Raw genomic sequence first — 15,187 nt, forward strand, 5'->3', positions numbered from 1 at the left:
TATAGAGTGTGACTTCTTTTCCTCCAGTAGCTCGGACAATCCCAGTAGTGCCAGATTTGAGTAGTGGATGTTAATGAGATTGCAATCAGTCCCATGTGAAATGGCCAATGGATACGACGCACAGGTGAATTGAGGGCTTGGAGCAGGGAGCAAGGCTGTGTGTAGGGAGGGTGCAGGTGGATTTGACACCTTAGAGAGCAGATTGGAGAAGTGGATGGTAAAGGACGTGTGTCAAGGAAGACTGAGGGGTACGATCGTCAGAGGGGGTGTTTGTGAGTGGGCGGTGGACAGGAATGCCTCTGATGAACAAGGTGCACCCTTCAAAGATTGTGCCCCATTTTTGTTCCTGGCGTTTTACCAGCTTAGTGAAAAGAAGCTGTCCACTTGCACTAGCTTTCACACTCTAACTATACCATGGTGCAGGCAGAGCAATATTGGGACCAAGAGCACTTCTAATAAGCTCAATTCACTCTTAGTTACTTGCTTATTTATGGTGAGGAGGCTCAGTACTTGCCAATCCTCGCATAATTTGGGCAATGTTCCATCTAAGCTGCTCTGAGGTTCCTCACATACTGATTGGCAGCAGCAGCCACACTGACAAGTTGTTTTGAAAGTTGATACTGTGCATGCACTGTGGATGTCCACTCACTAATTAAAAAAAAATACAAGGAACATTAATGAGGGGTTACTCAGAAGGAAAGAACAGCAAAACTGATCTGAGAGACATACTGATCCATATATGTCAAAAAAGAGGACCTTTGGCTACCTTTCCAAGTAGATTAGATTACATTACTTACAGTGTGGAAACAGGCCGTTCGGCCCAACAAGTCCACACTGCCCCGCCGAAGCGTAACCCACCCATACCCCTACATGTACATCTATATCTACCCCTTACCTAACACTACGGGCAATTTAGCATGGCCAATTCACCTGACCTGCACATCTTTGGACTGTGGGAGGAAACCGGAGCACCCGGAGGAAACCCACACAGACACGGGGAGAATGTGCAAACTCCACACAGTCAGTCGCCTGAGGCGGGAATTGAACCCGGGTCTCCGGGGCTGTGAGGCAGCAGTACTAACCACTGTGCCACCGTGCCACCCACAGTACCTCTGGGTTTCTTCCTATTTTTCCCTCTGGGTGCACTGAGGGTGTTTAGGAATGCTTTGAGTCTGCCACTTGACCTGTTTTTCATAATGCATCACCTAAATTACACCGATTGGGGGCATGGGACTCAGATCTCGCAAAACATCAGGAAGAGTTTTCTGGTTCAGCCAGAATAGTCTTCCTCGCAAATGAGCGTTAATCTGGAAAGTTAGTGAAGGAGAGCCAATTTCAACCAGTTCCAAACAGGTGTAGAATATCTGTTCCCTCACAAGGAATTGTACAGCAGACTGTAATAAGCAATAACATGGAGAGTCTCTGCCGTCGAATGCGTAAGTCATCTGAATGTGTAGCCACGATCCTGCAAAAGGATCCCTGCTCTCACTGCTCTCTGTCTCATGCCAACAATGAAAAATAACATCACAGGCTTTATCCCAGGAAATGTTTAATATAGAGATTATTGCCTTTTGTAAGGGAAAACTGATTAGATGTATATGAAATAATGTTAAATACAGCATCATAGTGAGCTTTTGGTAAATGGGATAAGCTTCGGGCTGATTTAATTTTCAGAATACACAATAATAGTAGGCATCCAACTCTAAAGTTGCCAAGGCCTCCTGGAATATTCCTTCATGGGGGTGTCCTATCAGAGGAAATTTTACCACATAAATTGAATGGAAGCAACCAGTTAGGAGCTCCTCTTGCAGTCACAAGCTAGGTTTCTCCTGTGTTTCCTATCTGCAATAAATTTAGGAGACAGGCTGTTAGATGAATGTTCAAAATGAAGGAACACTGTGAAAGTTTCTAGGAAAGATTATCAGCAGGGAGAATGGGGTCAGGGAGTGCAGTGGCTGAGAGCTAGCAGCTTGAAACTGAGGTCAATTGGCTGAGAAGGGAGAATGGGAGGAGACCAGGAGGCTTCAAGAAGGTTTAGGAGAGATGGGGAGGCTACAAGGACTGTGGGGATTTGGGAGGGTGATAGAGTTCTGTGGGGAGGACTGAGGCTGCAAGGGAGGTGAGTCTACAATTGGGCTATGCAAAACAGTGACACAGGAGAAGAGGAGTGTGGGAGGCTGAGGGAGGCTACAAAAGAGGTGAAATAGGAGGCTGTATGGGGGGAATGGACAGGGTGGGGAAGGTTACGAGAAAGAGAGAATAGTTTAAAACCTGTCAACAAAGGACCACTCCAAAAACTCGGAGCTGGAAACCTTAAAATTGCGAAGGTAATGAGTTGTTTGCAAATAAATGTGGAATCTCTGATTTAAAGAAGCATATGTGCAGTGTTACAATGTGGGAAAATGCAGCGGATGCTACTGCAATGAACACTATGTTAATTGCTAAACTTCCATCTGAGTTTTAGATTTTAACTGATGTAAAAAGGGTAGTACCCATCTGTTTAAGATCTTTTAGCTTTGTGAACATAGAATGGACATGCATTAAACGTGAACTCACCAAGCTGGAAGCTGTGTTGAGGGTCATGACTATTTGTGTGTAGGTGTATGTGCCCGTTATTTTGAAAAACACTTTTGTTGTTAACTTATGCCTGCTGGCTTATGGCAATTTAAATAATATTGTGTTGAAAATCAATGCTTTCTTTGTGTGTTGTGTCATTAATGGAGGGTTGGTAATAAAATAAAATATTGATTAATTCTTCTGATCTCAATCCACTGGAAGTCCAAATAATCCATATGTCAACACAAGTACAAAAGGTAACATCCTCATGTGACTGCAACCTTTTAAAAGGCGTTTGTGTAATGTCGCTCTTCAGAGCCAAAGAGAAGATCCTGAAAACCAACAAAGAGACCTTCAGAGCAACCTAAAAAAAAGAACGCTATTGCCTGGTTGCTTTCTCAAAAAAACAGACACACACTGGGCTTGCTTCTATATTAATGACTAGATCTTGTGAGGTTGGCTTCATATGCTACAGATGTGAGCTCTAACTAAAGAACAGCAATCTCTTCACTACTTTTCCAGAGCTGCAATATTCAACCTAACATAACAACTAACAAGCAGCACACCAACATATGAAGATCCTTCTAATGTTTAACTGAGATTCTGAGCCATGAGAATGTAGTATCTTCAAAACTACAGAACAACCTCGATTATCTGAATGAGACAGGCAAGGAGTATTTTGTTCGGACAACGGATTGTTCGGATAATGAATAACATTTTACGGGACTTTGAGACCTTGTCCAGATAATCCGAAATTCGGATAATTGATGTTCGGATTCTGTATTACATATAAACGTCTAACACTTGTGGAAAACAGAGTTGTTAAGATACACAAAGCTTATTGAATAATGACTTATGTCCTGCCTTCACGAAAATCCATTTAAATTTCATTTCTATCCTTCAATCCTATCTAATAAAACAAATTTTAAAAATCCATATTCAGTTACTTAAATTCAAAATGCCGTGTGATTTATGATGGTAAAATCTGTTGTTAAAGATTGCTTGACTTTCTTTATCATGCCTTTCTGTCCTTTCTCCCATTTATCTGAACAGAGAGATTTTTTAGCATGCTATGTGTCATGTTACAGTTAATGGGACAAGTCTGATCCCTTAAGAACATCAGTGCATGCATTATCATTTGACATTGTCAGCTCCTGCACAATGACAAATATCTGCTTCTGTTCCACCGTGCAGTTCATTTCTTTACAGCTGGGAATAACTTCAAGCTTTCAGATCCCTAGGGTAGTTTGTAAGTGGCTGAACAAGGTCACCTGGCTATACCAATCGCTTGCACCATTGTCTTGGTAAAGCTTAGTGCTTATGCAATCTTGTTTCCAGAATCACTCTTGATGTAGGAGGATGTCAGCTGAAATGACCGCCTTTAGATTAGACATTTTCTATTTCAGCCAACCAACAAAGTCATGGTCCCATACAATAACACAGATGTTATGAGCTTGATTTTCAATTCAGGGTCAGGAACCTGATCTCCAGGCCGTTTCTGGGTCCCGACCCTGCCTATATCTGCACTGCTGACGTGATGCTATCTTCAAGATCAGTCAATTGTGTTGAAAGTGAGCTTGATGCACAGGTAGTGACATTAAGCATGTCCAGGATCTGGCTCCTAAGTACAAAATCCAAATGCAAACAGCAGCCATGATTGGACCTGCTACTCTTGTGCAACATAGTGGAGGCATGACATCAAATCTAGCACACTTATATTGCAGAGAAATAGCAAATGACCAAAATAAAAGCCTCTCCAACACAACAGTCTTTGTTGCCAAAACATTTTTTTTTTGCCATCAATGTAGCTTGGTGCCTTCTTGCATGGCAAAGGACAGCTGTGTATTCACGTGCACCAGAAGTTTTAGGTTTGTTGTACTTTGATTTCTTTCCAAATCAGGATGATGTGCGAGTAACAGAGCGACTAGCTGCGCATGTTTCCAGGCATCAGCTGCCTTTGTTCTATTTGAGTCTGTGCATTTGATTGGCACTGAAAAAATTTTTTTGTCAAGTTGCTGTAGTACATCTTAGAGATGATATATTCGGCAGCCACTGTATGCAGACAAAGTGAATGTTAATTGTGTTGGTTAAGATACTAAGCTGGACTGCTTTCCTATGAATGTGGAGATTCTTGGGTATTGTGGGAGTTTCCAGCTAATGGGAGGAGATTCCATCACACCCCTGGCCTCTGCCTTGTATACTGTGGACTGGCTTTGTGGGGGATCAAGAGGCGAATTACTCGCTGTAGAACACCAATGTTAGACCTGCTCCTGAAGCCACAGTACTTACTGTGCTATTACAGTTAAATTTCTGATTAACAATAACACTCAAGATGTTGAAGGTGACCAATTGAATGATAGCTTGAAGGTCAAGGGAAAATGGTTAGGTATTCTCTTCTTGGAGATGGTTGTCACTTGCTGAAGCCTGTGTGCAAAGATTTGCAAATCTATCAGTCCAAGCCTAAATATTGTCTTGGTTTTGCTGCATGTTGCAATGGCTGTTTCAATACCTAAACAGTTGTGAATATTATTGAACATTGCAATCATCAGCGATCAGAACTGAAATGATTGTAGTTATTGGGTATCAAACATCTTGCATTGTGTTACATTTGGATCAAGCCTGTGGGGAATTTTCTACTTGATGCACATTGACTTCTTTCTTGTGAGTTCTCCTTAATGTCAAACTGTGTAGCAATGGATATTTGAGCCATGATGCATTTTGCTACCGAGTGTCATGTTGTGGGATGACATCCACTGTCTTCCATATGGTAAAATGGCAACCTCAGCTCATGGGAGGAAAATCAGTTAGTTTCCTCAAAAGAAAAACAAGAAAGGAAAAGAAACTGATTATTGTTCTGTATGAGAATAGTAAAAGGTAAACCTGTTCATTTAATTTGGATTGAATCTGCTATGTTAAAGTAAAACAAGGCTATTAGTTAAGGTGACTGAAATTTCAAAAACTGCTGCAAATAATGAGAGGCCAGGAAGGGTACGGCTTGGAAACATATTTCAGTGATGGTTATTAGGTATGTCTTACATTCTACATAAGAGATATGCTTATTATATCATGACTGTTACAGCGTATGATCAGAGATTATTAAGGTCTCAGTCTCATTTTAAACTGGGGCCCACTTGCACCATGAGGTGCTGATGATACCTCTTTTTGTAACTAATTAGCTCAATGTTCATGAAAATTCTGAACTGCCAGAGACTGTAATGTACATTGATAGCGAATGCTACAGAGAGAAAAAATCTATTGAATCTTTCAGCATCTGTAGTCTTATCAGGTACAATTACCCTGCTGGAGGCAAAAGACCACAACATGGCAGCAGATCAATGGTGCTCTTTGCAGTGATATCATATTTTAAACATGTTCCTTTTAATGTCTTACCGTGTATTTCCGAGAGTTCTCCAGCAATACTTTGTCCCGCAGCCAGCTAACAACAGGTTTCGGGTTTCCAAATGCTGTGCATGTGAGAGTGATGCTACTTCCTTCCTTTGCTTCCACATAGGGTGAAGGAGTTTCCGTGAAAGTAGGGGGAGCTAAACAAAACAAAAATCCTCTTAAAATAGATTCAACATTTAGAACCAGTATCTTTAAATGCTTACAAATACCAGTGTGTAATCTTTCACCCATTGTATCAGTTTGTGTAGGTGTCCATAGAGGGATCACAAGTCCTTTGGTAATATCAACTTAATTTCTACACTGGTACAACCTTTTACCAATGGGAGGCATGAGAAGCAAAGAACTTTTCTATACCTGAAATCCAATAGTTCAGCCAAAAAAAAAGAAAGAACTCACAATGATAGAAATAACTGAGAATAAAATAAGGAATGGTAAGTAAGGGGAATGATAGGAGCAGCAACTCAATAAATTGAGTAAATCTCAATAAATTGATCCAATTGAATATTTAACAAACTGTTCCAGTGATAGGGTTTGGTGGAGCTAATTACTTCGACTGTTGAGCACTGATGCAGATATGATGTTAAGGTTATACTGTCAGCTAGCAATCTACACTGTGATTTTGTAATCTATAATCTAAGACCATGTTGAAATAAATATTCTCATGGTGTACAATCTTCCATAAACCCCTGTGATTAGGCAGTGCCTCTATAATGTATCCTTTCATTTTCCCATCTACAACTATAAACATGATGTGAAAATTCTGTAATGGTTGGAGAGTCAAATTTAACACAATTCACTTGAACAAAATTTCTCTCAATCCTATCAAGTTATAGTCATAAATAAATACTAAATCATAGAAAATTCATGAGAAATAAAGTATTGGATATTCCAATGTCATTTATATTGATCCAATCTTTTCCCCAATTCTTCAGGATCTTCTTCTCAGCCAATCATTTGGCATCAAGGATGATTTGCTTCCACACTGGAGCAATGAGTTTTGAGATGGCCAATAAATGCAACATGTTGATTCTGCACTGCGTGAACTGATGGATAGATTAGTTGTTTTGGATGATGCCTTTAAAACATTTTTGCTAGTCTTCTAGTAGTCTCCTGCTGTGATCTGTATGCGCTGGATTGAGCTCCAGATTCAAATACATGAATTTGGTGCCTTACTTGCTTCACTTCAGGACTGTCTCCCACAGTCCTGTCTAACTGGTAATGATTGTTAACCAAAACAAATGAATCAACAGCAGAGCTAACAATTTAGAATTATGTAGAATTCAAGCTTATTCTTCACAGAGACATCAAAGACTGAGATGGGCACAGTGGTGTATTACTATGTATTACTTTATTAAACTGGAATTGGTCAGATACAGTCATTGCCATCAAAGGTTAAGTGAAGTTAAACTGATTATCACAAAAGTAGGAGGAGTCTTAATGGAACTTGACATAACATAATTCATCATGACTACTACATTAATTCAATTGTCATTTCTTCTCATCAACAGTGAGGGTCTTCCCTCAGTAACATGAATAGCTGTTATAATTAGTAACTAAGATTTTGTTCTGGCAAGTGTAAGTTAAAGGATGATTAGGTGATGTATATTTTTATTCATATATCATTGCGTTCAGATCCCTTCACAGCCTGGCCTCTTTTCTGCAACTCCAACTCTACAAGCTGTCAAGATATCTGATCTCTAACTCTGATCTTTTGAACATTGCTGATTATAATTGACATAATTCATTGATTCTATTGACTACCATGTCTTCAGCTGTCTGGGCCCTAACCTCCAGAATTGATTCCATAAACCTCTCATTTTACTTTTCTCCTATGAAGAGACTGACTAAAGTATACCTCTTGACCAAGTTATGAGTTATGTGCCTGAACATTTACCTCAGAGAATCAATCATACAACTCCTACCAGTGCAGAAAGAGGCCAATCAACCCATCAAGTCTGCACCAACCCTACAAAGAGCACTTTACCCAGACCCAGACCCCTAACCTTGTATTTACCTTAGCCAATTCACCTAACCTGAATATCTTAAGATTTTGGGAGAAACTAGAGCATCTGGAGGAAACCTAAGCAGACAAAGGGGAGAATGTGCAAACTCCACTCAGTCTTCCAAGGTATGTGGTTCGGCATCATATTTTATTGTGAAGTGCTTTGAACATTTTATTTGTTTAAATATGCTATTTAATAGGAGTTTTGCTGTTCTTTCTTAAGTATGGATTATAATGGCACTGAATCATACTCTTGAGGTGTTCTTTCGTGAGTTCTAAGATGTCTATGCAATGAATGGTTGACATCTTTCTTCAGCAGCCTTCTACATTTCTCTGGCATATCCTGCACATTTCTCTGTTGATTGTTACACTTCACTTGATGCTTGAAAAATTATACAGCTAACATGCTACATTAATAAATTCACTCTCAACTTCATGAAATCTCTTTGACAGCCTTTACTGAATCTTCCTGGTCTGTCCTTTGGCCTCCAGGTTAGAAGTATCTGACCTTAAGCCGCAATGTAAAGAATTCTGCTTCAATTGACTTAATCAAAGGCCAAACATACCTTTCCAGACTGCCACTCCAGTAACCTAACATGTCTTAGGTGCAACTGTCAGTCTACATGAGCTTCAGCAAAATAGCTTGCAATCAGTAGGACTCCCAGCCATAAGACTGTCAAGTACCTTGTTCTTATCTGAGGTAATTTGATCCAGAGTCATGATTCTTTCTTTAGTCCAGACAAACAGGTGATTTATATTATAAGCTTTAGTTTTGTCAAAAAAACAAAAATAATTTTCATAGAATCCCTACAGTCTGAAGGCAGGGCATTTGGCCTATTGAGTCCACACCATCCTTCCAAAGAGCAAGCCATCCAGACCCACCCCATCCCTATAACGCTGCTTTTCCAGTGGCTAATACACCTAGCCTACACATCCCTGGACACTATGGGCAAATTAGCATGGCCAATCAATCTAACCTGCACGTCTTTGGACTGTGGGAAGAAAATGGAGCATGCAGAGGAAACTCACATAGACACTGGGAGAATTGCAAAATCCACACATTCACCTGAGGGTGGATTGAACCCAGGTAAGTGGGAAGACAATTTGAAAGGCTATAAAATTGTCAAATCTTCAGATAACAAAGGCCTGGAAGAGGGCTCCAGTAACTGATTTGCTGAGACAAAACATGATTTTAAGGAGGCAGATCTAGGCAGTCTTGATATTGGAGAAAGCTTAGCTGAGGGTGAAACAGCATTGAGATGAAGCCATTACACCCAAATTTAGCAAAGCATTGCTGTTTTGTTGTCTTACACCCTATTGAGTATCCAGAGTAGTGTGGATGTGCAGAGGGATCTTGGAGTCCATGTACATAGATCCCTGAAAGTTGCCACCCAGGTGGATAGTGCTGTTAAGAAGGCATACGGTGTGTTAGGTTTCATTTGAGTTCCGGAGCCGCAATATCATGTTGTAACTATACAAAACGCTGGTGTGGTCACACTTGGAATATTGTATGCAGTTCTGGTCCCCATATTTCAGGAAGAATGTGGAAGCATTGGAAAAGGTGTAGAGCAGATTTACCAGCTTGCTGCCTGGTCTGGAAGGAAGGTCTTATGAGGAAAGGCTGAGAGACTTGGGTCTGTTCTCATTGGAAAGAAGAAGGCTAGGAGGGAATTTGATAGAGATATACAAGATGGTCAGAGGATTAGATAGGGTAGACAGTGAAAGTCTTTTTCCTAGGATGATGACATCAGCTTGTGCGAGGGGGCATAATTACAAATTGAGGGATAATAGATTTAAGACAGATGTTAGAGGCAGGTTCTTTACGCAGAGAGTGGTAAGGGGGTGGAATACCCTACCTGCCAGTGTAGTCAACTCAGCCACATTAGGAAGATTTAAACAATCCTTAGATAAGCACATGGTTGATTTTGGGATTGTGTAGGGGGACGAGTTGAGAATAGTTCACAGGTCGACGCAACATCGAGAACCGAAGGGCCTGTTCTACGCTGTATTGTTTTATGTTCAATGTTCTATGAGTAGTTCCTCTTGCGATATTAATTTTGAGCATTTGCTATTTGTCTTTGGCACACTTAATTTGCAGTTCAGGTTTATTCTGATCATTTAATCTTTGGATTCTAATTAATCTGAAATCTGTTTCACCTTTTACGATCTTGTTTCGACAACTGTCTGCAGAAATGTCTGCTTGATTTTATCCCAAGCTATAGTATTAGTTTTGTAACCAACTGAAAGTCAAAACCAATGTTGAACTTTGCATCTAACACCTTCAAATCGGAAAATTAATGAGAAGTTGATATTAGTCAGCATACACTTATTACAATCAAATACTTACATCAATTGCCTAATCTAGTTAAAATAAATTGGTCAATCCTTCTGATAATAATGTCAAAGCAATTTAATATGAATAATTAAAGTTTTGTACATACTTAGCTGCATAATGTACATTTAAAAAGATTGATGTTACATGGGAAGAATATCTGCTGTAATAATGTTCCTACTTGTTTCCTAATCTCAAATTCACAATTTCTAATTTTAACAGCACGTGCTTGGAAAATTATGAACAACTGTTCCAATCAATGTGAATAATGCTTTTCTCAAATCTATTACAAGTAAAAAGGAATGGAAATTAAACCTGCAGGTGGAAGTTCACATATTATCACGAACTCTTAAATATACAGAAATCTTAAATCTACAGAAAACAATTGGCATTTTTGTCATAGTGTCTAAAATCGTGAAAATTAATTAGCAATAATACCTGTTCCTAAGTAAAATATCAATTTACCAATGCTATAATGAAATAAAATGTTATAGTTTAAATCTCTAGGTGTGGGTATTTGCATTGTTAACATTGTTCTCCAAGAACATGAAGAGAAAAAAAACTGCACTTTTCTCCCATCAGAATAGTAATTTGTGGTTCAACTTACGACATGTCTTAAATTACTAAAAGAAATTCTTGAAAAAAATCCTTACATTGTTTATTGCCAAATGCTGTTAAATATTTGATTTGAGCTACTTTTACTGAAAGAGTCCATTACAGGAAATTTCCATGAACAGTTAGATATTTGAGTGAGTGTCCAGTCTGCATAGGATCATGGGATGTCTTGTGCCAATACGGACAGAAATTGGGAGGCAAAGTCTTCACTGTCACTATTTCAGCATACATATAGAATCATAGGATCCCTACAGTGTGGAAAGAGGTCCCTCAGCCCATCAAATCTGCGGTGACCCTCTGCAGATCATTGAGGTCATATCCAGCTCCCCCACCCTATCCACATAATCTTGTATTTACTATGGGTAATCCATTTAACCTGCACATCTTTGGACATGCAGAACTTGACAGAAACCCCACAAACACAGGGAGATTGCCCACAGGGATCCTTTGGAATTCCCAATGTAGCAGACTCAGAAGGAATTGCTTGGGAAATTGTATTTTCCACCAGGCAATTCCTTTACATGTTGAACCCTCTGAAAGTCACTATTTAAATTAAAGACGTTGGATGGTTCTGATAATATTCAATAAAGTAGTTGCTCAGAAAAAAAATAAATGATTCAATATGTAGACTAATTAATGAGTAACTATTAAGCAGACTTCAACATTCCCTCACCTCTTCTTACTTCACATCACCTCCCTCCCATACCACTAAGTAGGGCTTTTGATCAGTCAAATTCCACATTGGAATCAGAATCATGCTCTAAGGTATTACCTTTTCTTTCCATCTTTATTTTTAAGGTTTTATACGGTCAACTAATGTTGTCTAGATTCCATATCACTTTGGGACTTCAAGTTTATTTTTTACTTCAATTTCCTTTTCCATTCTTGCTCCATGTATTTCTTTGTGTCATTTCCATCTTTCTTCATTTTTCTTCTGCCTCAAGTCTTTTAACTTCAAACAATATCTGACCTAATTCCAGCTACAGCATTTCAATTTCAAGTTTCCCTTCTTCAACTCTAAATTTTGGATAATTACATGAAACATCTCCACATTAAGAAATCCTAAATTTATTTTGACCTTCAATGTATCCTTTAATTCTTTCAATTAACTTTAGTCAAATATTTCAAATAATCCATTGCTATATCTTCAACTCCCAGAAAACTCGTAGCAACATTCAAAGCCATCTTCAAATTTTGTGCAATGAACATGACTGAAACACAGCTGTTTTACATCCAGAAGATCCATGTACCAGTTACTTTCTACCTTAAATGCATTGAATTTGAATCTCACAAGAACCCCCATTTGTTGTGATCCCAACAGATGTTACAGCTGAACAAGTCCGATTGCAGACTGAAATCTGGCTTCACATATTTTTTAAAAATTGAACATAAGCATATCATGCTGCAGATTTGGTTACCACACTGCAACAGAGGCATATTACATAAATTAAATGAAGATAAAATGGAACAAACCAAATTATTTGCAAATGATTCGTGAAAGATTTCAAAAACATAGCAAAATAGATTCCTGTCTAACTCGACACCATCTATTCACAGTACTCAAACACCAGACAGAGACTTCCCTTCTGTATTACATCTATAGGTTTAATGTAACTACTTCTTTCTAATCCTAGTCTTTAGAACTTGACAGCCTTTTCCTTCATTATTTTCACATACATTCTTTGTGTTCCTAGCCAATCACTTCTGGTCTGGAAGTTTCAAATTAAAACCCTTACACTCAGGTAACCCACTCCCTTATTGTTCTGGATTAACTAACTTCTCCAGGATACACAGTTCTTACATCCCAGCCCAGTTTTCTGCCAATTGCCCCCAAAATGTGTATTTTTCCTATGCCAAAAGGATTTTTTGATTCCTCTAAACCAAAAGGAAGATATTTACTTTCACTGTCTGTTGTCTCTCATTGTAGAATTCATAAAATATAAATACATTCCCGCTGTCAGAATCAGTCCGATGCTCTTTGACATCTGTGATTTAAAGTCATGAATCCACAAATACTGACAAGTTAATTATTAAAACATTTCCTACAAATGGACCAAAACTATGTGTCACTAGTTCAAAATCCAACTACTGAAATAATTATACTAATATTACCTTACAATACATGATAACATTGAACGGTTTGCAATGAAGCCTGTAATCCAATCTCAAAAATGGCTTCCTCTGCCCTCTTCCCAATTACAGCATAAAAAAGGCATTAACTTTACCTCCAGGTATAAATTTTAATTAGCTAACCTCGATCCTAACCCCTTTCATCGTAGAAGTACATGAATCGTTTAATATACTGATATCAGTTACATCTTTCTGGGACATCAGGAGACCGAAAGTCAACGCATGGTAAATGGAGACTGCTGCCACTTTTTCTGAGGATAATTACCTTCTCAATAAGAGACTTTAAGCCTTCTTTTGAGCATTAGAACATAGAACATAGAACATTACATTACAGTGCAGTGCAGGCCCTTCAGCCCTAGATGTTGTGCCAACCTGTGAAACCAATCTGAAGTCCACCTAACCTGCACTATTCCATTCTCGTCCATATGCCTATCCAATGACCATTTAAATGCCCTTAAAGTTGGCGAGTCTACTATTGTTTCAGGCAGGATGTTTCACGCCCCTACTACTCTCTGAGTAAAGAAACTACCTCTGACACCTGTCCTATATCTATCACCCCTCAATTTAAAGCTATGTCCCCTCATGCTAGCCATCGCCATTCAAGGAAAAAGGTTCTCACTGTCCACCCTATCTACCCCTCTGATTATCTTATATGTCTCAATTAAGTCACTTCTCAATCTTCTTCTCTCTAACAAAAACAGCCTCAAGCCCCTCAGCCTTTCCTTGTAAGACCTTCCCTCCATACCAGGCAACATCCCAATAAATCTCCTCTGAACCCTTTCCAAAGCTTCCAAGTCCTCCCTATAATGCGGTGACCAGAGCTGTACACAAAAATTATCCAAATGTGGCCACACCAGAGTTTTGTATAGCTGCAGCATGAATCTCTCAGGTTAAAACTCAGCAGGTTAAGTTGGTGAAAGCAAGTCAGCAGCTCGTTTGGCATTTTGCATCAATTTTATTTCCATAGTCTTAATAATGTGGGAAGGGTGTGGATCAAAATGCAGATTCTTTATAGAATATCTAAATCTTCCCTTTTAGGTTTTAAGTAAAAGTGCATATTTTTAAAACAAGCATCCAAGCAATTGTCTGACATGAGGTATCTAAAAATTTTGAACATTTCCCAGGATTGATTAGGAAAAGACAAGGGGCAAGCTATTTTTAGGCAATACTGCCTTTGTATTATTGTCAAACTTCACTATTTCCACAAACTACACTCTTGCTTTAATGTAGCAGTGTATTCAATTGCTTTGAGATGTCCCAAAGTGCATTGTTTATGATGAATTACTCTGAAACGCAGAGACTGTCGTCATATAGAGTAAAATTACAAACTACATGGGACAATCATAATATGGATAGAGCAGCGGATTTTCCTGTAATTCCTTCCAAAAATAACCAGATAATGTTATTGTGTTACATTACAAATCCAATATTCCTTCAGACTCTTTGTCATAAGATCAATATAGTTTCAGGTCATATGTCACAAGCATTTTCAAACAGGAATGGAAACACAGTATTGTTACAATAAGAGAAATAATTGCAAAGACAATTCAAACCCAGCTCATTGATTTCATGGAACTGGTTCTCATTTTTAAATTCCATGTTCTGTGTCTCTCTCTAAATGATGTCTTCCACTTGTTTCTCCTGCTGCGCAGACTCTGCAGTCACTGACTGATGGATGTTTCCTCACTATTTCAATCCCCTTTTAAATCACACTGCCCAGCCACTACTTGTATAAATATCATGGCTAAGTTCTTGTTGCTTTTGACAGATGAGGATTGGAAACTAGAGTAGTGTAGATGAATGAACATTTATTAACTATTTAAATGATTTACAGAGGCATCGTTCAGCAAGATTCCATTCAAATCTTATGGCTTCAGCTCCTATTTCCAGGTTATGCCTTGGGGATGTCAGATGATGGCAGTCTAGTTATTAGCATGTAGCTATTAATCTCATATATGACATCTCATCTGAAATCTTTCAATATACCCCATAAACTATTTAGATCTTCTTCCAACTCCCTTGCCCAAAGTTTCTTTTCACGAAAGTCATCAATTTCCAACAGTGCTCTCATTCATTTTTAAGAAGTGAGGGTTGCATTCTCTTGTCCTGAGAAATATAGAAAATATCTATTTATATTTATGGACCAT

General features: G+C 38.8%; 1 protein-coding gene across 7 annotated transcripts in view; it reads right to left on the minus strand.

The window, feature by feature from the left end:
• The window catches only part of igsf9bb (immunoglobulin superfamily, member 9Bb), a 682,739-nt gene that overhangs the window by 253,997 nt on the left and 413,555 nt on the right, over positions 1-15,187 (minus strand). For all 7 annotated transcript variants that reach the window (XR_011963911.1, XR_011963912.1, XM_072593172.1 and 4 more), the window contains one exon: positions 5,947-6,098. Coding sequence is in view for 5 of the 7 variants with exons in the window: in XM_072593172.1 (XP_072449273.1) it covers positions 5,947-6,098 (152 nt within the window). In the remaining 2 variants the exon portion in view is untranslated. The remainder of the gene's footprint in view (positions 1-5,946; positions 6,099-15,187) is intronic.

This window comes from Chiloscyllium punctatum, chromosome 23, assembly GCF_047496795.1.
Source record: "Chiloscyllium punctatum isolate Juve2018m chromosome 23, sChiPun1.3, whole genome shotgun sequence".
Lineage (NCBI taxonomy): Eukaryota > Metazoa > Chordata > Chondrichthyes > Orectolobiformes > Hemiscylliidae > Chiloscyllium > Chiloscyllium punctatum.